Raw genomic sequence first — 23,457 nt, forward strand, 5'->3', positions numbered from 1 at the left:
TTCATCTGTTTTCATCTAGACGAAGACTAGTGCATATTCAACCAGTACAAATAAGGTATTCCTGGAATGAAAGATGTACTAGTGGTTGTCTTTCACACACCTCAAAACAAGAAAAGATTTGGTAATTAATACTGGCAGTAACTTGGTTTAAATTTTACTATCAGGCCAAAACAATTCTGTCTTTCAATATATAACAGCAGGGAGCAGCGTCAGAATCAGGACGGCTCACACTCTTTCAATCAGAAAATGGTCAACTTAGATGAGCAGCTTAAAATAAAATACTTTGCAAATAAAATATTTCGCATGCACATTATAGGTGCATTTTCAACTTCAAGACGGGCAGGTAGAAAAGCTTTTCAGCCTCTCCTCTAAAACATTTAACTGTTTCCATAGCCAAAGTCACCTAAGTTCCTGAGAAAAAGATTTTCTATTCTCTCTACCTTATTCTGAAAACCCCAAAGGTAAATGTAAGATTCAAAACCAAAACAATTGAGGGACTTAAATTTGAACTATTTTTTCATTTATTTCTTCTTGCTTGTCCTATCTATTATGAAAGAGAATACTGTAATTGGGAAAAAAGTGCCAAGTAGTAATGGTCTGATGTTATGAACTTGCTTTCCAGAACTCTTACCTGAATTTACCCTAATAAGTCTTAGCACTTTGCAAAGTCCAAACTCAATAAATACATTGCTTAAAAAAGGCATAAAACTTAAGTGGAAACTGCAACATTATCCAGAGGGGAACAGAGCAGAACGGACAAAAGATCATTTCTCTAGTACTCAGGGAATGAAGATACCTCAAGCCCTTTTCCAGGTATCCAAACAACAAGCTGCAAACTCAAAACAACTAAGCAAATAAAAGCATCTGAAATATTGCATGTTATTAGAAAACTGTCAACATTCGGAAGACCAAGGTAAAGTGAAACATGGTTTGACTCTTTTATATTAAAATTATACTTGAACTCTATTCAGGCAGAATTTTAATTCTTTTCAAAGTCTTGTAATCTGGACTAGCCCTTACTTCACCTAATATTCTGCCACCTCAACTCCAAGAAGCATTTATTTGTAAATAAAAAGCTTAGGGGTTTTTTAATACGGTATACAAAGTTTTTCCTCTTTTTTCCTACAGATCTTTCCTTCAACCACAAACAGCAAGTAAGCAAATGAATGTTAATGAGAAAAAAGTCTACTTTAAGAACAGTTCACCATGCAAAATCAGCACTGTATTAGTAGCTCCAAGAAACTGCTTCCACATTAATCTTAATTTTCAGTTTTTCAAACTGTAAACTAAATTCGATCTCAATGAGGAGACAGGGAATTCAAGCTCAGTGCTGGATATCAAACCAGAATTTGCACTAGCTTTCAAGGGAGGTGCACTAAATAAAAAGCTATAGGTTATTCAGCAGAATTGGCTCTCACCTGTAAATAGTGAGACTTTGTGTTCATTCTTTTCAGTAATTGGAACATACTTGCATATTTCATAGCAATCACTACTGGATGAAGAAATGGATTTTGTTCTCAGCCACCCAGCCAAATGTTATTTGTGAGCAAGTTTCCCTTACGTCTTCCCACAAATCTGTAAGGTTTTCTTGAAAATTGAACAACTGAAACCCACTCTCCTGACACTGTGTGCTACAACAGCCAGTATCCCGGTGGTCAGCACACCATCTCCACTAAGAACCAAGGGAATACAAATCCCTGTGACAGGAATTTGAAACAAGGACCTTCCACTACTGGAGGAAAACTGAGCTCTCAGTTACAAAGAGACATACAGCACCGTATCATCTGCTTCTTGTTTTAGGTGAGATCTTGTCAGGCAGTAGGTTATGGTAGTATCTTTTCAGTCTTCCCCATTTCTCATGGGAAACAGTAGGAGCAGCCTCATACTGTTGCAATTTCTATAATATCTATGTACTTTACAGTATATCTAGTGTAAGTATAATTTCGTAATACAGATGCAGTGTGAAAATTAAAAGCTTGAATCTGAATTAAGTCAAGCACTGCTTTGTCCATCAGTAAATGCAACATTTCTGGAAATATCCAGGAATGTATGCTTTGGGAACTATAAACCTTAAAAAGTTAGCCATCCCTAAGCTTTAGGATCTTCTAGAACCAGGCAATAACTAAATGTACATTTCAAAGCGTAGACTTCTGAAGCTTGTTATCAGTATCTTTTTTGCACCGTGTTCTGTACATACTTCTAAGTAGCCTGTATCTGTATCCTTAAGTTAAAAAAAATCTTGACGTGTAATTGAAAATAGTTCATAATGTTCTTTTTCAAGTTGCAATTTACTTAACATTAGAAAGGCTCCCTAGGTCTCTTACTGGTAGACATTCCATCTCAATTCAATTTCTTATTACACAAAGCAATCTCATAGAAGCATTTTAATTGAAGCATTAACTGCTAGAAATTATACATGTAGTCACTGCATTAGGAAAATCTGCTGCTGAGATAATCCTTGTCTGAACACAAGAAAACATCAATAAAATTGCCAGAAACAAAACTAAAGCTCTGCCACAACTTTCTCACATACACACTAGGTAGAAACACATAGATCTGATTGTTTTCCAGGTAGTGTTGAAGCAAGTCTTAGCCATAACTTGCTAGATTGACAGGTCTTATTTTTCAGTGCAGACATTCCACACTGCCACAGTAATAGGTTTTAAAAACATATTTAAAGTCTAATTCTTAATGCCTACAAATCTGATAAATTTCAGTTTGCATATAACATTTAAGCAGCCAAAACAGGACTTGACATGGCACCATCACAAATATATTCATACAAAGTACATAATTGAAATATTTACACAATATTTGCAAAATCTTTACCTTTGTAAAATGAAAATAGCAGCAAATAAAAACATAATCTTAAAGCTTCAGTCACATTGCTGTGTTACTAATTTGAAAAAATCCTCAAAGGTTTGAAGCTGGGAAGAAGAGGACAACAGGAAGAGGCAGAGAGCAGCAATTGTAACTAGACACTATCTGAGACTGAACAGTTATGTTCTACCCTATGTTGACTGAACATCCACTATGGAATTGACACTATTAAAGGGCAGTGAATTGCTAGCTTACTGTTACTAATTTCCTGGTTACTGAAAAACATGGAAAAGCTTGACATTTCCAGCTAGTAGTCAAATACAATTTCTATTTCTTAGCTTCATGGAATAAATTGTCAACTTAAAAATACATGAAAATATTTATCTTTTACAGTTTGGTTCAATAAGTAGAGAAAAATTCTCATGTAATTAAGAGAATGATGACCCTGAAACCATCCATAAGAGCTTCAATGTATCTAGCAATCACCTAGTATTATTTCCCTTATCGCCAGGATTATTTTTATAATCCTTAGATACTTCACACATCATACTAAGCTTTCTCTTGATCCGAGAAGTTGAGGACATCAAAAGGGGAGGCATGTTAGCCTTCAGAAGAAGTTTCACACCAGACAGAGCAGTGAGGTTAGAACAGTGATTATAAAGCTGACTGGCTGTAGAGGCATGTATTTTTTCTATCATCTAAACTGATGCTACAGCTATTAAAAAGACAACGTTCACAGAAAATGATAAGCAGCTGTCATTCAGTAGCTTCAAAAACTTCATCATGGTACTAACAATATGGTGAGATCCCAGGAGGAGTGGGTCCTGGGACAGATTGATACATAGGTGAGACCGGCAACAGCAGAGTGGGAAAACTAGTTATATTGAACTGGAAAAATGTGCAGATGCTGCTGCTAGTCTGATATGTTGCATGACTTCTGCAGAGAATACCAAATCAAGCAACCCAAGTCAGCATTAGAAACAGCCCAAAAAGCTGACAGAGGTAGTTTACCTCTGTGTAGAGCTTTCCATCAGGTAAGTCTGGGACAACTTCCCTATGGGCTCCAAGCACAGGACAGCAACAGTCACCTAGTTTTGTTTATCTTGAGCCCACATTAAAATGCATCTAACTTCAAATTAATGATTATTCTGCCTGTGGTATTTTTCCCCACATGAGATACTGCCTCCAGAATTAACCCTTCCAATTTTTTAGGAAATTATGTAATCCCCTTCCCATTTTGATAATTGTCTTTTAGAAAACAACTTCTTAATCAAGAAGAGGAAGGAGAGAGATTAGGATAGACAGGAGACAGAACTGAGTAAGTTCCTCATGATGTTAAAGACTCATTGGTCTTAAGGACTATGGAAAAAAGTTAGCAAAGTGAGTGAAAGAAAAGGGAAGATGTTTGTGACTCAATGATGGCCTCATTTTATGTCACAAGGTATACTTAATAGTATTCCATAGAGGAAATGGGCAACAATTATGTAGTGAAAGTCCTGCTCATCTTTGAGACATTATCTTTGAGATACTTGGAGTTACAGAAGCAAATGGCTGAGGGCTTCCATCCAGAAGAGAGTTTGCTTCTTTCTGAACTCGCACAGTTTCACATTAATGAGTAGAAAGCAAAGGCTTCTAAGCGTAAGGGAAAGAAAAGATTCATGAATCCCTGCAGACTTTCCAATCCTCAACAGAAAGCCTTCTTGTGGTGGGTTGACCCCAGCTGGATATCAAGTGCCCGAACCATGATATCATTGCCCTCCTCAATGGGACAGGTGGAAAGAAAATATAACAAAAGGCTCATGGGTCAAGATAAGGACAGGGAGAGATCACTCATCAGTTACTGTCACAGGCAAAACAAGACTCAGCTTGGGGAAAAATTAACTTATTACCAGAGTAGGATAATAGGAATAAGAACAAATCTTAAAACACCCCTCCCCACCCCTCCTTTCTTCCAAGGCTCAACTTCATTCCTGATTTCTCTACCTCCTCCTTTCCAGCAGCACAAGGAGACAGACAATGGGGTTGTGGTCAGTTCATCACCCGTTGTCTCTGCCAATCCTTCCTCCTCAAGGGGAGGACTCCTCACACTCTTCTCCTGCTCCAGTGTGGGGTGCCTCCCATAGAAGACAGTCCATGAACTTCTCCAACATGAGTCCTTCCCACAGGCTGCAATTCTTCACAATCTGCTCCAGTGTCCCTCCCACAGGGTGCAGTCCTTCAGGCACAGACTGCTCCAACGTGGGGTCAGGGCCACCAGTCCTGCCAGGAGCCTGCTCCAGCATGGGCTCCTCTCTCCACAGGGCCACAGGTCCTGCCAGGAGCCTGCTCCAGCGTGGGCTTCCCACGGGGTCACAGCCTCCTTCGGGCATCCCCCTGCTCCGGCGTGGGGTCCCCCCTGGGCTGCAGGTGGGTCTCTGCTCCCCCATGGAGCTCCATGGGTGCAGGGCACAGCTGCCTCACCACGGGCTGCACCACGGGCTGCAGGGGAACCTCTGCTCTGGGCCTGGAGCACCTCCTGCCCCCCTTCTGCAGAGTTGCTGCTCTCACATATTCCCACTCCTCTCCCAGCTGTTACACAGCAGATTTATCCCCTTCTGAAACCTGTTGTCCCAGAGGCACTACCACCACCGCTGACTGACTCAGCCTTAACCAGCAGCAGATCCATCTTGGAACTGGCTGGCATTGGTTCTTGGACATGGGGGAAAGCTTTTATCAGCTTCTCACAGAGGCCACCCTGCTACCAAAACCTGGCCACACAAACCCAATATACTTCTAAAGGCTCCTCTTTAACCTCTGGATATTCCCATCTCTGAAGCTCTGAAACTATACGCTGCTTAAAATAACTTCTTATGACACCCACAATCTCACTGAAGTTCTCATTCTACAGACACTTCTCAGGAAACAGTGACACCTTACCCTACTCAGATATTCAGCTTGGAAAACTTGTGCTTAATACTAGATACAGCTGAACAGCAACTAGTAAGGAAAGGATAGAAATTCTACTAATGACTTCTACCCTGTTACGTTATATGTGAAAGATACAATTAAGGTACTTTGATAATGTAATACAAATGGACAGGTATAAAAATATAATGCATTGAATTTAACAAAATATTCTAGTGGTTTATGTCCTAGCAGCGAAACTTTATTCTAATGAATCTCCACTTTAACAAAAGGAGACATAGAAAATGTTAATTTTAAAGTGGACCCGTTAGCATTGCTTTATCAATTACAGCTTTAAATATATCTATCCCAGTTAAGATCTCTTCTTTGGACGATAGGCGATCCAGTTCCAGGGAACATTCATTTTAGAAATTATTTAGCACAGCGCTAGTTTTCTTTACAGTGCTATTTTCTAATTACTCTCTCAGAAGTACAGTATATATATCAGGATACCGATTCAAACAGCTGTTATTTCCATGCCACTTCTATAACACATGCTATAAACAGCAGACACATGAATATCACGTTACTCAAAGAGGTTTATTTTTTACCACATCACCATGCATTCTACAGTGTATGCCCTGGAAACAGGGTGTTTAATGAGGACTAATTCCTTTGAAAGCATTGTGAAATAACCATTTGTTTGCAGTGCTCACCTTGACTCAAGTCAGTTACAGCCAGGGGACACTTACATACACTGTTCAAGTACTAGTTTTGATAAAATTAAACTGCATCAGATTCTTCTGAATTGTTCAGGTACATGCATTATGTTTGTACTGACATTAAACTTTCTGCAAAAAGCTGTAACTTAGAGAAAATCAGGTTTCTGAGCAAAAGGACAAAGGTTGAGATTTGATTTAGAGAGTTTTCACAGGGGTGATGAGGAAAGGGACAATTTTTATAGAAGAAATGTTAAGAAAAAAGAAAAAATGTCTAAACAAAAGCATTTTCTGGAATTCAGGAACTCCTTTCTGATAGTATGAATAATAAAGACCAGACAGACCTGGCTGTAAAGAAGGTACGCTAAAATGCTTTAAGATATAAAAAACATTAAAAGCATTGTCCTTGAAAATGTTATTTTTCTGTAAGACTAAATCCATTTTATGACAATATTTTTGATTTAATAATGTTTATCTCACTGCTCTAAGTTCAATTTAAATTAAATTTATCCTAACAATTCACAACTGTCTATAATTCAGTCATGTACAATATGAAGTATTTTGATATGGTATTAAATTTTTAATAAAATCAAGACAAATATGTATGGCTTAGAGATACACTTTATATTGTTAAAATTTTAGGATTAATTCTGAGGCTTTCATAGAAATACTTTAATTTCTAAACACTGAACAGTTATATGACCACAAATATAGGTTTAGGAAGAAGAGTAGAATAATATTCTGTTTTAGTTAAAAATTTAAAAAATCTGACAATAGGATTTCTTGGATTTTTGTAAAGCAGAACCCTAATATAATACATTTAAGAGGTGCATAACTATTCTCCAAAATGCACTGTAAATGTCTTTATGGTAGCACATATAACCTGACGTTTCATTAATATGAAACAGTTCCAAGTCAGAAAAGGTGATACAAGATGACCACATTTCCCATAGATTCCAGGTAAAAGTCTTATTTAGGTACTAATTACAGAGATTCTCCAGAGTTCTAAAATGATAGTTCGGATCATCCTTCCAAAATTACACACTTTGTGCATGGTATGTCAACAGCTCAACTTACATATTCACCGTATGTCTCCTGTGCTGGAGGTGGTGGAAGGGGGCGGTAGCCTGAAGGTGGAGGTACTCCTCTTGCTCTGGGTGCTAGAAGTCCACGGCTACGACTGACTGGTCCTCTACTGGGAGGCACTCCTCTGGGTGCTGGTGCCCCTCTTGGTACTCCTGCTGGTGGTGGAGGCACTCCTCCACGGCCCCTGTAAATATAGGGATCACCTACCATTAAATACTATACCCTTGGCCTCCCTTTCAACAGCTCCCTCCCTCACATCATAATAATTTTGCTTTGCTACAGCCAAAAAAAGGTCTAAAAGAGGTTTATAGTCATCATTTTTATGTATGCTTTAATCCAATTACACACATTATGCAAAAAATGCTGAAAGATACAAACTAGATAATGTGGTTCAGTGATGAACTTCTCACTAGCTTGAGACATTCTCACATACACAGACACCCAAACCAATGTGCTGGAATCAGTCAACTTCACTAGCAATTTGACTTATAGTATGTGAAAACACAATCATAGAGTAACAGGTTAATTTGAAGCTGTCAGCCTATATCATACTCAAACCCAGCACAGAAATCAGTTGCAACTCCCTTCTGATCCTGTGTAAGCTTCTAAATACAATCCAAAGATCACACTGCATGTAAGAGATTGAGTTACATTTTCTTCTGGTTCTAAAGAGATTTCCAGCTGTTGCGGGAAACATTCAAACATGTAATAAACGTGCAGGGTGATTATAGGATATAACCTGATGTTATTTATATTTAAGAACAGTAACAGTTTATTTTTAGAGTTCTCAATGATAAGCATTAGCTTGCATTCCATTACTTCAAATCTTAACAGAGATGAAAAATCTGAGACCTAAACCAGAACAATTTTCAAACACATTTGATCCATTTAAAGGTGGTGCCCCCCCACCTCCCTATAGTAAAGGGAGATTTAGAGGTACAACCCGTGGGAAATTTGCATCATTTATCCTCTTTTAAACAGGATGTCTAAGACATTGCTAATAGACATCTCCTATTTAAAGGAGATCACCCCATGGACTACAGTTACGTAAACTACTGCTCTGTAGGCATATAGACTTGTTCCAAGAAAGTCACACCCTTATTGTATACTGTAACAGATATATAAAGAAAACACACACAAGCTCTACATTATCTTTCTACCTATCAAGCCATCATCTAATTAATCTCAAGCAGTAAATGAGTGAAAATACTCTGTCCCGATTTCCATAAAAACTTCCAACTTTATAATATTAAGTAAAATCCAGTTTTGGCCTATCCCATTTCACATAAATCATATAATTTCTCCTTGGTAAGCTTATCAGAAAATATAATCATTTAGCAAAAAAAATTTGAAAAACTGCATCACAAAATGAAGAATTCAAAAGCTTAAATAGTTGATACAATCAGGTTAGATTTTATTAATTCTAATTACTGATCAAAACAGTCACAAAGTATTTTAAACAAGCCTAGAGAGTAAGTGATTTAAAACTGTGCTTATTACTTGGTTTTGGCTAATCTGTAGAATGCCTCCTCAGGACAGGGTACCAGCTGCTTATTTGACTTCATTGTAGTGGGGGCAGGGGTGAGCAGTGAAGTTCCCAGACACAGCCTGCTGAAGTAATATAAAGAAATAGCAAATGTGATACTTTCCAAGTGAAGCCAAAGAAAGGGAAATGAACCTATTGGCATAGACAAAAGTCAATACCAAGTAAAAACGTCAGTAAAAAAACCTCAAGAATCACTAGACCTAATCTTCATGGCGTCCTTTAGACAGTGCAAGTCAGAGCAGCAGGAAGGGGGACATGCTAAAAACATGGAAAAACATTTGATGGAGGGGGAAAAAAAAGTGCAATACTTAGAGCCAGCATAGATTTATTCCTGAAGAGTAATTAGAACACCAGATCCACGTGATGACAAGGTCTTTTCTGCATTTTAAAAACAGTTAATAAGATTGCAGTGGTGATGGGTGGGAAGTCATGTTTCTCTTATATTAGGAAACCATTTACATGCTTTTAAAAAAAAGTTACTGTAGGAAGAATAAACAATCTGAGATGTATAGTTCTGTATTACACCACTCAGATAGTTACTGCACCAGGCTAGAGGAGATGAGAAAGGTGCAGAGATGGGAAACTAGTAACAGGAGAGTTCCATTACCACCATGACGATCTGAGTCATATCAAGGTATGATGCTCAGAGCATATTTTTAGAAACTGTAAATTGTTATTTCAGTAAGTTACAGGGAAGTACAGAAGTTTGATTGACATGAACAATAAACAGAAACTGAAAACATTGAGGAACCACTTTGAATAGGAACCTTTCCCTACCTTTGCAAAACCAGACAAGTTCTGGTATTGCTTAATTTGAAAAAGGGCAGCTATATAAATTGTGTTTTAAAAGATTTAAAAGTAATAACATAAATACATAAAATGGGAAGACATTTAGAGAAATCCCAGAGGAAGTCAGAGTACATACACAACAACTGTTAAAAAAGAAAAACTTGAGAAGGCAAAAGGAGCTGAGTAAGGCTAGAACCGCAGGGTAAGGAGAGATATTAAGAGGTCACTTGATTCACTGTGAAAAGATGAACCCATCTCTAACATCAGAAGACAAATGCTAGTAAAACAAATACAAAATACTCAGAAAAAGTAGGTCAGAACTTAAAGAATTTATAGAAAGCCTAAAAAAAAGTCTTTCAAACATTCTGGAATTCAGAAATGTGCCACAGTCTGAGGCCAAATCACCAATGAAGAACAGTAAGGAGATATATATATACACACACACACATTCATTTTGCTACATAATCAAGACTGACCAAACAAGGTTCTCATGCTAGTCCTTCCTTACGGGGAATGAACTGGATGGTCATGCCAACTGACTTTAGACAAATTAAAGAACAAATGGAGCAATTAAGAATAATTGCACTCTTTCTGTAAACTACGACAGGAGCTCAGATGTCTATCTTTTTAATCTTTAGCTAAATCCCAACCTGAATGGTTAAAGAGCAAAAAAGAATTTTAAAGTAACAAACTACAGGAGGGAACACTCAGGACTTAATATTTACACACACAAATTTTTATATACTAACATTATACAAAGCAATAAGTTCTGAGCTATCACTACACAAAGAACATTTGTAATTAAGACTGGCCCAGTGGTCAGGTCAGCACAGTGAAAAACAAATCAAGTTTTAGAAAATAAGGGAATACAGAAAACTTTGCTACCCTACTGTGTGTACTTACAGTCCTGTTGCCTAATTTCAAAAGAACGTAAAAGAACTGTATTTGCATCAGAAACTATGTCAAAGATGACCAACAGTATAGAACAGCTTACATACAAGCAACAATTAAGTAGATTAAGGCACTTCATACAGGAAACAAGAATTGAGACTTATACAACAGAACTAAGTAGCAACATCAAGGGAACAGAGAAGGCACATCAGGAGTCAATCTAACAGTCAAGGGACATCAACTGGGAGAGATGGAATATTAAACCAAATTGCCTTAACATCTGAGCCACTATGACTGCTCCTATGAAATGCAATCACTGAGTAACTTGACTGGAGGTCATCCAGTCCAACCCCCTGCTGAAGCAGGGACACCTTGAGACATTTGCCCAGGACCATGCCCACACAGCTTCTGAATGTCTCTAAGGAGGGAGACTCCACCATCACCCTGAGCAGTCATCCTGATATTCAGAGGGAACCTCCCATGTTTCAGTTTGGGCTAACTGCCTCTGGTCCTGTCACTGGGCACTGCTGAGAAGAGCCTTCTCTGCTCTAGGCTGAACTGTCCCAGCTCTGTCAGCCTTTCCTCCTTGCAGAGATGCTCCAGACCTCATTTTTGTGGCCCTTGGCCAAACCCTACCCAGTACACCCATGTCCCTCATATCTGGGAGCCCAGAACTGGACACAGCACTCCAGGTGGGGCCTCACCAGCACTAAATAAATGGAAGGATCACCTCCCTTGTCTTGCAAGGAACACTAATACAGCCCAAGATACCATTAGCCTTCTCTGCATTGCTGGCTCACATTCAACTTGGTGTCCACCCAGGTCCTTTACAGCCAAGTTGTTTTCCGGTTGGGTGGCCTTCAGCATACATTAGTGCATAGGGTTGTTCTTCCCTAGATGCAGGGCTCTGCACTTCCCCTTGTGGGGCTTCATGGGGTTTCTGAATAATTTCTCCAGTCTGTCAAGGTCCCTCTGGATGACAGTATAACCCTCTGGATTGAGGTGAGGCTGACAAGTTCACCAGGTCCTTGTCACCATTTTGGAAGGTAGGGGTGACTTACTTTCCTCCAGTCCTCAGGCACCTCTCCTGATCTCCACAATTGTTCAGAGATTGAGAGTGGCTTCACAATTATATCTGCCAGCTCCCTCAGCACTTATGGGTGCATCCCATCAGAGCCCATGGACTTGTGTTCGGTTTGCTTAGCTAATCTCTAACCTGATCCTCTTCCACCAAGGGTGTGTTTTTCCCTTCATCTTTGGGGCCTTGGATTTCAGGAGACCCCTCTTACTAGTAAAGACTGAGCTGAAAAAGTCATTAGGTACCTTAGTCTTTTTCATGCCCTGCGTCACCAGGGCCCCTGCTCCATTCAGCAGTAGGCCCACATTTTCCTTAGTCTTCCTATCGCTATCTATGTATTCACAGAAACACTTGTTGACTTTGACATCCCTCACCCAATTGCTGATGACTCCTGCAAGTCATCTCTACTTGTGTCTACATAGCAGACATGCCCCATTAGGGGCAGAACTGATGGTTCTAGATGAGTTTAGTCTCCACACATCTCTTCTAATTCTCATCTTCCATCTATGCTTTAGCTAATGCTTCCACACCTCAGTTCTGATCCATATTGCCTACTCTTGTTTTCCATTTAACTCCTTTATAATTTACATGTTACTACAGGTGTTTAAGGATGAAGTGGTCTTCCTTTACTTTTTAAGTAAAAGTTTCTCTCATACTTGAATATAACCCACTACTACAATTAAGTTTAGTGAATGTTCAGTAGTGCACAAATATACACAGCATATTAGAAAGCACTTCCAGTGACTGTCTAACAACTTTTCAGGTAGATCTCCTACAGAGTTTCTCCACATATTTCATGTTGTATATACCATTTCTGATGCACTAACATTTTAGAATCTTGTTCTTTCACTTTCCTGGGCTTTCTTCCCTCTCCCAGTCAACTGCTTCTGAGGGGGTATCCGTTTGCTTCTCAGGTCTCTGAAGAAACTGCACAGAGGGTATTCTCTCTACATTTCTACAACCATCTCACCTATAAATTCTAAAGCCTTGGTGCATCTGCTAACATTTAGATTAAGTCTTCTACTTATTTAATCCAAACCAAAATATCTCAGCTCTGTTTAGCACAGAGATATCTTACCATCAAATCAAATTCATCATGGCTCCTAGTCCCTCCAAGTCTGCCACTGCTTGCTTCTTTGACCAAGGACATAATTCTGCAGGCCAAATTTCAGCTGCTATCACCAACTCTTCTTGTCTTTGCAAACAGCATACAGAATTTTCTTTTCTTTATAAAAAAACTGAAATAGCCTTTCTTTTCAAATTACATTAGAAGTTATTTGGCATGGAGATTGCAGGTGACATCAAAACTTTAAGACAATAAGAAACTCCTCAAAATCAGATTCTTTCATGTTAATTCAGGGTTTAGAAAAATAGATTTATTTAGAAACCGTCTGGAGTATCAGTGATTAGACACCAAATTCCCATTTATTTTTACTAAAGTTATGACATCTCTTCAAATAACTATGAAGCAGTCTTGATCCACAACTTCAGTTCAAGCACAAAATTATCATTTCACTACAAGCAGCACAACTACTGGAAATAACTTTTGATAAAGAAAACTGTTGTATTAACCCTCCATCAGAATGCTTTTGAATCTGAAATTTGATCGGTCTTCCAATACACTTCCTTGCCTGATAGCCCTCTTAATCCTTCCACTATTTGTTACAGAAGATCTTTGTTTCCACTTCTATAGGCCACAAAGCACTATGTCCAAACCTTGGAAGTTTTGTGTTATCAAAACTCCTTTGTCAGCCTGTGTCAGCATGTACTACCTGATCATGTTCTGAAATACAAAAGGAGTCTTTCGGCCTTCATTTTCTCTCCTCACTACCATGCTGCCATCTCATTCCCTTTTGGAAGTCTTTTGAAGGTCCTCTTCACCTCAGTGCCCATAAGAACATCTATTACAGTACTGACACTGCCAATATATCCAGACTAATGGTGTATGCAAAAGGGCACTGAATCCCCCACATACTCATCTTCAAATTTTTGTATACTTTGCTTGTGTAAGTACTTTGAGACAGAGTTAATGTGCCCTATTTTCAAGACACCTGAAATAAAAAGGTCCTTGCCTGTGATCCCTCAGATTTATGACACTGCAAATACACAAGTACTAAAGCATCACAGGAGATTTTAGTGTTTCTCTTTTTGTTCCTCTTCTGGATCTTACATCAGGATGCTATCCGGCAGCTTGGATTTATTTGGACAAGGAAAACTCTACTACTTAAGTACCTATTAACTGTATTTTATACTAAACACACACTGTACTAGTTAGACAGTAAACATACTCAGTAAATCCCAGCTTCTAGCCAAATGCTGTTATCACCTCCAGACATGCTTTAACAAAGTGATTGTCTATGTACTTGAGATCATTGAGTCATAATCAAAAAGAAACACTTTGCTGCCCTTAAACAGATTAGCACTGCTATGTGAGAATACCTGAAACTTCCGTTTCATCTTTCTCAGTCTGGCTGTGATTTTTCTGAATTTACTAATCCAGCAGTGGTGAACCTAGAGAAGGAAGTTAATCATCCCCCATTAAACACACAAGTAAGTTAAGTGGTTAAATAAAGAATAATTTTACTCACAACTAAGTAATCAACTTACAGGCTCTACAGTGAAAATGTCTTCTTCAATCTGGGTACCATGCACTAAACAAGATAAAGCAAAACTCAGTAATTCATTTAAAATCTTTTGTTTTCACTACACTGAATAGTGTGCCAGAATAGCAGGGGGAAATAATCTAATTTACCTCCTGTCACAGCATCCCTTGAAGACAACATCACAAAAACTATTTTAGCTGGAACCTGAAACTTCCCCCATAGCATTATTTTGTTATTTATACTTGCAATTTAGCATGAGGGGAAAAAAATAAAGTGAAGCACTACATTTCTATAAAGCTATCAAATATAGTATAGAATGGGAGAACCACCCTTTGACAAGTGTTCGAATGTGCTAGTGTGATTTGTAAATACAGTATAGTAATTTTAGAACATAATTGTAATATATAAGAAAATCTGGAAAGTGTGCCTCACTGTACAGTTAAAATATTACTGAAAAACTGCATTTTGTAACTGATTCATCTCACAACTTGAGCAAAGAGTTTAATATGTGGAAAACTATTCTAAATAACTAGTTCTACTCAGCCACATTATACTATGCTAGACTCAAATATTTTATGAATGTTTAGAAGTAATGCACAGGTACTGATCTAATGTTTGATTGTCACCAAAATAGTGTTTTACCAACACATACAACTTGAATACTTCCTCTTCAGCCTTTATTAGCAATAATTTGACATGTCTAATTAATAGTAGTCCCATAGTGGTTTTAGGATTTCTTTCCAGCAAACTATTACACTTGACCACAGCACACACTGTCAAGCCAAAACTCCCACATTCCCTCAGCAATAGCTCTACTTTATCTTTTCATTTATCACTTCCTTCTCTCTAGTATTACACTGATTTTAATATCAAGGTTTTTTACTAGATGACTTAGTAAAATTACTTATGAAGTCACAGTTAGTCAGTTCACAGCTTGCTTTCACTTTGTGAAAGAAAAATTTAACAGGTTTATGCAGTATGAAGCTCCTTTTCAGTTATCTCCTCTCCAGAAAGGGAAGTAAATGTAAGAATAGCTTCAAAATAAAAATAAATGTGAAATTTAGGATCAGTTCCCTACACTGTATTATTCAATGAGGAAACACTTGGAATTCTTTAATTTTAGCATTCACGGTACCACACATCTGTAAGGATTTAAACTGTTTAAATGGATGTAACAAATTCTGAGTACTTCTATTCCTTTGAGCAGAGCCAACTACAGTTAATGTTGCTCAAACTAAGTATTTTTGTTCAGGTTTTATTAGACATGTGGAAAATAGACCTGTTATGTTAAAGTGTCAGCACCAAAACACTCAACACTGATATTCCGATACCACTCAGCTAGGATTCCTCCTGTCTTTTTGGCGTTTTTTTTTTTTTCCAAATGAATCACCATTGATGTTAACACTCTTACTCAAGTTTTATTTCATATTTTTATTTTGAAAACAGTAATATGTATGTTCCTGTTTTCATTTTGTGAAAAATGGGAGATTTATCAGAAGACTAAAGAAACAAAACACACTGAATGTAGTACCTGCCTTTGTCCTGAATCCTGAACTGTCTTTGAAAAATATTTTTGTGCTACAGAACTTTTTGAAGTCCTACATGTTCTCAACATGAAGTCATTCTTTAAACAAACCAGTTGATTCCAGATATATGAAAGGAATGATTCAAGTTTTATCTGCTGACTAATAAAGAACAATTGAAAGTTGTGAACACATTACAGCAGTGATCCACATCGCCTCATATTATGTCTGACACACACGACAACAAATTCTAACCTACAACTTTACTAACAGTTGTATTTGTCCTCAGATAGAATGACAGTCACTCAACCATTAGGATCCCAGACATGCATAGAAAAAAATATGAGATGAATAAATAGGGAAGTAAAAAAACCCAACAATCTGATACAACCGTAAACCAGAATTTTGCTATTTCTTTAATTTCTTTTCAGTTCTGAGATATTACTTTTTCCTCCATTCATCTTAGTGAAATCAAAGTATCTGCTTTCAAATACAACTCCTTTCAGTCTGGGGAGTAAACCCAACCACTTTCCCTTAGTGTTGCCTTTCAATATTTAAGGGGGGCTGCTTATAAAAAGATGGAAAGAGATTTTTCACAAGGGCCAGTAGTCACAGGACAAGGGGCAATGGTTTTCAACAATTTTAGATTGGACATAAGAAATTCTTTACAAATAATGGTAGTGAGACTCTGGGAAAGGTTTCCCAGAGAAGCTGTGGATGCTTCATCACTAGAAGTATTCAAGGGCAGGTTGTATGGGGCTTTGAGAAACCTGATCTAGGGGAATATGTCCCTTCCCATGGTGGGGGGGTTGAACTAGATGATCTCTAAAGATCCCTTCCAACCCAAACCAATCTTGATTCTAACTGATTTCCAGCTGTAAGTGGCATGAACTATGAATTGGTTCCCCCACCCCCAAGTGGCAAAGAAGATTTACCCATGTACTTAGACTTTAATCATCTTATCCTCTAGAATATAACTTTTCCAAAATACCTTAGAATTGGAAATCAGTGATCCTTAATTTTTTTTTTTTTGCTTAGTCTTAAAACAGTAATGGGAAGTTTTAGAGTGGAAATGCTACTTTATTTGCAAAATATCCTGAGTGTTATACATTAACATGTATGTTACATGTTTATTTTCAGTCTTTAACCAGAAATCTCAATTCACATTTCAGTAGTAGTATTTATTCCACCGATTCAAGATAGAAATTCAAATGCATTAAAGACATTGATTCCAAAGAGATGCATCCTCTAGCTACTCATTATAACAGCATCACATTAATCATTATGGATCCTCTAAGCCTACTAGCACATTAAAATTAACTGGTATGATCCTTCATTTTGTATAGTCACCTCCAAAAAATCTGTTTAAGAACAATGTCAGTCTACAATAAAAAAAAAGGATTGAAAACCAGGACTTCCACCAGGGAAATATTCTTTTGTCCCTTCTCTTGTTCCACAGATGAGTCAGGTACTAAAGAGGTTAAATGCTGAGTATAAACACCACAGAAACTGCGAAAACATCTGAAGGTAACCTTTAACAATATTAGGATGAAGGAAAAAAAATGGGGGCAGAGGGCAGAAGGAAGCAGCTATGCGCCCAAGATCAGTGATGAGAAGGAAAGCATATTCCTAAAGGGAAAGCTCAAAACACAACTCTTTGACAGCAAATTCCATCCATCCCCAAAATCTTACTGGGTTCTGGAGTCATTAAAAAAAAATCAGCCAAGAAAATATGGAACAAGCCAGAAATAGCAGAATAAAAGTTACCAAACCACAGCCATCAGGAAATTACTTACCATATACAGAAATACCTGTGCACAAGCTACAATTTTGTATGCAAGCACAAGCATACTGTTTTCTACAAAGTAAAATTTTGGTATGGAGCTAAACATACATGTAACAAGTCTTCTTAAAAGAAGGCACTTGATAAGATGCATTATCTCCAGTCTCAACACGTCTGATAAGGAGTAAAGAAAGGCATAAATTAGTACACTTTGGTCCCTTGAAATGAAACTATTCAGGAATAAAGGCTTAAAAAAATATGAAGTTAAACACTCAGTTACTGCATCCTCAACAGGATGTTTCACATAAAGGCTGGTATCTTAAAAATATTATCTGGATTATAAAGAGAGGTTAGGATCAAGCTTTTAGACTTCATTTTACAAATCTTCAAGCTTTGCTTGAACCTCTCCTGGGTATCTCAAGGATGCTTGCTATTAGAACTGTTTTATTTAACACTAAGACAAAGCCTTTAACAAAGCCTCCCTTCAATGGAAGTATTACTCACTGAAATCTATCTGGGCTAAAAAAAGACTCAGAGCATTACAACTGAGTTGAAGATCTTTAACTCAATAGCTGTAGTATCTCAGTTGCAACGGCATTACATTTCACTTAAGGAATCTTTTATGCTAACAGAGCTCTTCGATTTGAAGTGAAAGAATCTTAGAGTTTGAGACAAGTGTTAAAGTAAGGACAAGTCAAAGCAACAACCTTTCAGTTTTCCTTAGAACATACATTAAAAATGAGATGACAAATACAATTTTCAGCTGTCATCTCCAGATCAAATGCTAACAACATTTACATTTACCCTGAAGACACTTCAATAGTTGTAGGCTAATAGTATGAGCTACAAAGAATTTTGAGCAACCTAACAGCATGTACATCTTACATAAAATGCATGTTTGAAAGAATAATTTACCAAAGGCCAGAGGATGGAACTAGAGATGTTAGCAATTCAGTACTATGAAAAGTTGATTATGTATGCATTTGCTAGACACTAGTACTGGAAATTAGGTATGAAACTTTAGTGATAAGACCAGACTAAACAGTTACTTCTGCATCAAACACTAGCTTAAGGACATAAAAATGAAGAAAAAGTGAAATAGAACTGAGTGTCTCTACACTGACAATCTGTAGCAGAGTTGTTACAGGCATCTATGGGAAAGTTAAAAACAGATATTTAAGAACTGAAGAAAAGTTAGCAAAAAAACACATCTCCAAAATCAAACGAGATTCTAATTTGCAAGCACTTTTGTATGGCTGATTACAGTGCTAAAGAAGTGAACCTTGGTATATAATTACCACTACTCTGAACATTAAAATCAAGAAAAGCAGCAGACTAGATATATTGCACAACATTACTTAAGAATATAAGAACAAAAATTTGTTTATTTGGAGAAAATTATATACTTACAGGATACCACAAACAGTATGTGTAAATTCTCTAAATTAAAATTCATTCTGCATTGCATTTGCAATTATTACAGGATAGACATAACAGATCTGTATAAATGGAATAATTCCACAGTGCTTTTTCCTTCTAACATGCTTAATCTGAGTTAAAACACCTCAGAAAATGATTCTGAATTTTTAAAAGCTGAAATTAAGTTTCAAGCTTGCATTAATAAGCACCATAGCCACATCAAAGAAAATAGTTCACTGTAGAAAACTGTTACACTTAACTGCTGCAGCCACAGTCTCTCTACTGTAATAGAAACAGTTATGGACTTTATTTAGTTTGTTTTCACACTTTGGGACTCAAAGGACTTGAAGCTGTCATCTCAGTACTGCAATCAAGATGGGGGATGCTAGAGTAAAAATAGAACACCTCCCATGTCAAAGAAAAATAAAGCAAAAGAAGCAGCGGACTTTCCTATTCCTGAAACAAACAAATGCCACTTCATGAAAACAGCACAGTGCAGGAGACCAAATCCAAATTCTACCACCAAAACACTTCTGAATTATTTTATCAGGACTATAAATTCACCAATACAGTAAAAGTAATGTGTATTCTCTAAGAGAAATTAATCTGAAATTCATGTCAATCAAGGCAAGATTTACCAGTTTTTCAAAGCTGTGAGCTCCACAGGACTAGCAGACCCTGCACACAGATAAGGGAGTAACTAGAAGTTACAAGTGAAGCAGCACTGAACATCTTTATGATGCACATGGTTTCTCCACTTAGGTACCATTCAAGTTCATCAAGACAAATTTCAGCACCACTTAATTCAGTCTAAGTTATTTAGACTATGTTCTACAAATCAAGATTTGTTTCCCCTATCTTCTGCTCTTATTTTGGGGGTCCTTCAGATGTTTCACTATTGTACTTTTTTTATTTGGAGGAAGAAGCTTAAAATATAGACATTCAAATCAAATTCTACTGCAGCTGAGATACTTACCTGGACAAAGCAGGAACTGGTACTCCTCTTGCTCGAATAGATGGTTTTCCACGAACAACTGGAACTTCTGCATTTTCTGAACCACCATTTAAATATGTTAATTCTTGAAGCTGTGCCTGTCTGATTTCATCATTGTAGTCCTAAAACAGAGGGCAGAGTGAAAAAAAAACTGTTCAACCACCACACCAAGTTAGTATCAGCAAACACTGCTCCTCAAAGTTTTCTCTGAAGTTGAACATTTTATTGGAAAATTTCAATGTGCAGAACACTATAGGCATAGTAATTCAAAAACTTCTAGAAGAATTCTACGTATTAACTGCAGTTTTTGCTTGGGCATGTTTCTTTCCCACTGCATATTACCTCCACATAGTTTTACCAACTAAAATGCCACTGTTAAAATGCTGCAGATAAGGGGAAACAACAAAAGAAATCAAGGTCCCATTCCTGAGCTGAGATGTTGTTTGTAGTTCCAGCAGGAGAACAGTCTGAAAACCAGGAAAAATTGCATTGCCTGGTGTGCAAAGCAATACAAAATACACTGTAGAGAACAGCCCCTGACAAGTAAGGAATTTTATTAGACACATACACTTTTAAAATCAGGAGTTAAAGTATAAACAATGCAACTACAAACATTCACTATTATCTAGTAAGAGCTCCAAAAATTTCAATTCTAGAACATGCAGGGATAAACAATTTGAAGACACATGGCTTATTTCTTCTGCCCAAATCTTATCTCAAGGTCAATTGAAAAGACAGCTCGAGTTATTTACATGGAATTAACAGGGTACTTCAAATATGTAAGAGTCTTTTCAGGGACCTTGAGCCAATCTCCAAAACTAGCACATGGCACAGGAATATAATAGATGCAGCAATGAACTCGAGCTGTACATTTTTTTCTGCCATTTTTCTTCCACTTAAAGTGAACCAAAGAATGCATGTGTAAAGGTGAATCAGAAAGTGATACACACACTAAGTATCAAAATATTAACAGGTCCTCTAATAAGAATGAAGCGATACTTCTGATGTAACAGCTCTTATCTCTGCAAATCCTATTTAAAACAAGGCAGGTTTGTCCAAATACGGTCTGTTTTTATATTTCAATTGCAAAACAAAGGATCTGTATCTCTCACTGGAAATCTGATATTACATTTATTCACTAGACAGGTACCAGAAAACTGTCAGGCAGCCTTGCAAACAACTCACTGAAACATAACTCCACATTGAAAGGAGATTAAAGCATCTATGAACTCAAAGGCCTCCATTAGCCTTAAAACATTCCACTTGCCCTATCTTCCACTAACAGGATTAAGAGTTTTCCTTTATATGCCATTGCTGAAGATAGTTACTAGTATTAAAAAGAGTGGGACTACAAAGGAATTTTTCCAAACTCTTAAATAGGCTCTGAAACGTAATTCAACTGTCCATCCAAGATCATCCTCTATTTAGCAACAGAAACCAACCAAGCAGGATGAAGGAAAAAAGTCTAGAAGACTGAATCAACTGTTTCAAACTGCATAACTGAAGCTTTTGAGAAACAGATTCTGTTATAAAACAACCTGGAACCAATGCACAGCCAAACCATCAGAGGGAGTAGAATCAAAATGGGCAATTGAACACTACTCTGGTCAACTAATGTACAGAAACCCACTTTATATTTGTACTTTGCTGCTGGACCAGAACTGGCCAGTACTTCAATCTTCAAACAAAATGCTAAGTTGTTAAAACTGTACCACAATCAATACTTAGGTTTCAAAGTTCTGACATGCATATAACAGATGCCCTTCATCAACTCTCCACAAGACATCCTCCTCAGAATTGGGCTCCTAGAAAAATACCTTTGATTTTATATTCATTTCATTCAATTTCTTAAAAATGTGCTTAGGATCTTTCTTTTCTCCCTGGTGGTTTTTTTTCTGTAGCATACTACTGGACATATCAGCAGCCTTAGACAGAGGCTCCACTGTGCCAAGACACAGAACAGAAAAAATGGTCCTTATCACATATGCCAGAGGCAGCAGGAAGGATACAGAGTGAAGGGGCATAGAAGGAAGCCACGATAAGCAGCAGTGTTAATCCATTAGACTCTGAAATGGATTCTTCAATTAAAAGTAACAAATGGTCAGTTTATGAATACCCACTGCTGGAAAGCAGCACACTTGAAGTCAAATTGAGGAGACAATGATCTCCTCATCTAGAACATATGACATACACAGAAACCCTTTAGACTGTGCTCGTCCCCTGTACAATTTAGGCAGAGGTAACACTTTGAAATGCTGGGGTTTCAACCCCAAGCCCCAAACTAAGGTTGACATGTGGGTGATTCCCACAGCCCTTCCCAAAGGGGGGTGAGTTTCCCTTTAGGCTTCCCTCCAGGGTGGGGCGGCCTTGCAGACAGAGCCATTGGGTCAATGAGCCCCAGGGGTCCCGCAGTGAGTAACCCAAGGTCAGGTGTCCACTGAGGGGTAAAAGCTGGGACCCCTTGCAGGAGGGGCAGTGTCTGTGTGTGAGGTGGATGTCCTGAGCAGAGTTCCCTGTTGGGGAAGGACCTCCCGCCTCCCTGGGACTGGGCTCCACTCAGGTCTGGCTTCTGTAAACGTGGGCTGTGTAGGGATTCAGTGTGTGGCTTCCTTGGTCTTATGTGTTTGGCTTGTTGACCCGGTTGTCTCCTGTTCCTTAAATGGTGACATGCAGTCTCCCATAGATTCCACCCATTGTTGGTTGTGTGGTGTCGTTGTTGGGGTCAGTGGGATTGATGTCAATTATGTATAACCTGACTGACTTGTTTGTATCCCCAGCACTCACCCACGTACTGACCCTTTTGTATCAAATACAATTTGGTTATTGGTTCATCTTTATGCTGGCTGTGTCCTTTATGCTAGGCCTGATAACTGGCAAAACACATTTGAATTACAGTCAAATGCTACTGATTAATTTCAAGTGGACAGAGGTACTCTCATTTTATGAATATTGCCCATTCTGACTACCGCCTTCTCTGAAGATGGAGAATGTTTTCTTCTGTAGGAATGACTACATCGAGATACACGTGAGAGATTTTCTCCCTACACAGAATTGCTATCATGATCCAACTAGCCAAAATTCTTTGAGATTTTATCTGTTATTTCCACCCAGCCCTGATCAAGACTCTGGCAGCAGCTCTCCTTAGGATCACCTGTAACCTAAGACCTTATTCAAATTTATCATTCAAATTATCAATTAAAACATTTTCATTTAATGTTTGGACAGATCCCTGCAAAACCCTATGCAGTTTTGGAAAACACCCAAGCAGATTTTTATCCTGGCAGTGAGCAATAGTTACCAGGTTTCAAGCCACCTTTCTACAC

General features: G+C 37.9%; 1 protein-coding gene across 3 annotated transcripts in view; it reads right to left on the bottom strand.

The window, feature by feature from the left end:
* The window catches only part of KHDRBS3 (KH RNA binding domain containing, signal transduction associated 3), a 95,846-nt gene that overhangs the window by 24,510 nt on the left and 47,879 nt on the right, over positions 1-23,457 (bottom strand). For 2 of the 3 annotated variants that reach the window (XR_012633088.1, XM_074898393.1), the window contains exons 5-7: positions 20,117-20,256; positions 9,009-9,119; positions 7,500-7,692 (exon numbers count right to left, since the gene is read on the bottom strand). Coding sequence is in view for 2 of the 3 variants with exons in the window: in XM_074898393.1 (XP_074754494.1) it covers positions 7,500-7,692; positions 9,009-9,119; positions 20,117-20,256 (444 nt within the window). In the remaining variant the exon portion in view is untranslated. The remainder of the gene's footprint in view (positions 1-7,499; positions 7,693-9,008; positions 9,120-20,116; positions 20,257-23,457) is intronic. The other variant, XM_074898394.1, reaches the window with a different exon arrangement.

This window comes from Athene noctua, chromosome 2 (assembly GCF_965140245.1).
Source record: "Athene noctua chromosome 2, bAthNoc1.hap1.1, whole genome shotgun sequence".
Taxonomy (NCBI): Eukaryota; Metazoa; Chordata; class Aves; order Strigiformes; family Strigidae; genus Athene; species Athene noctua.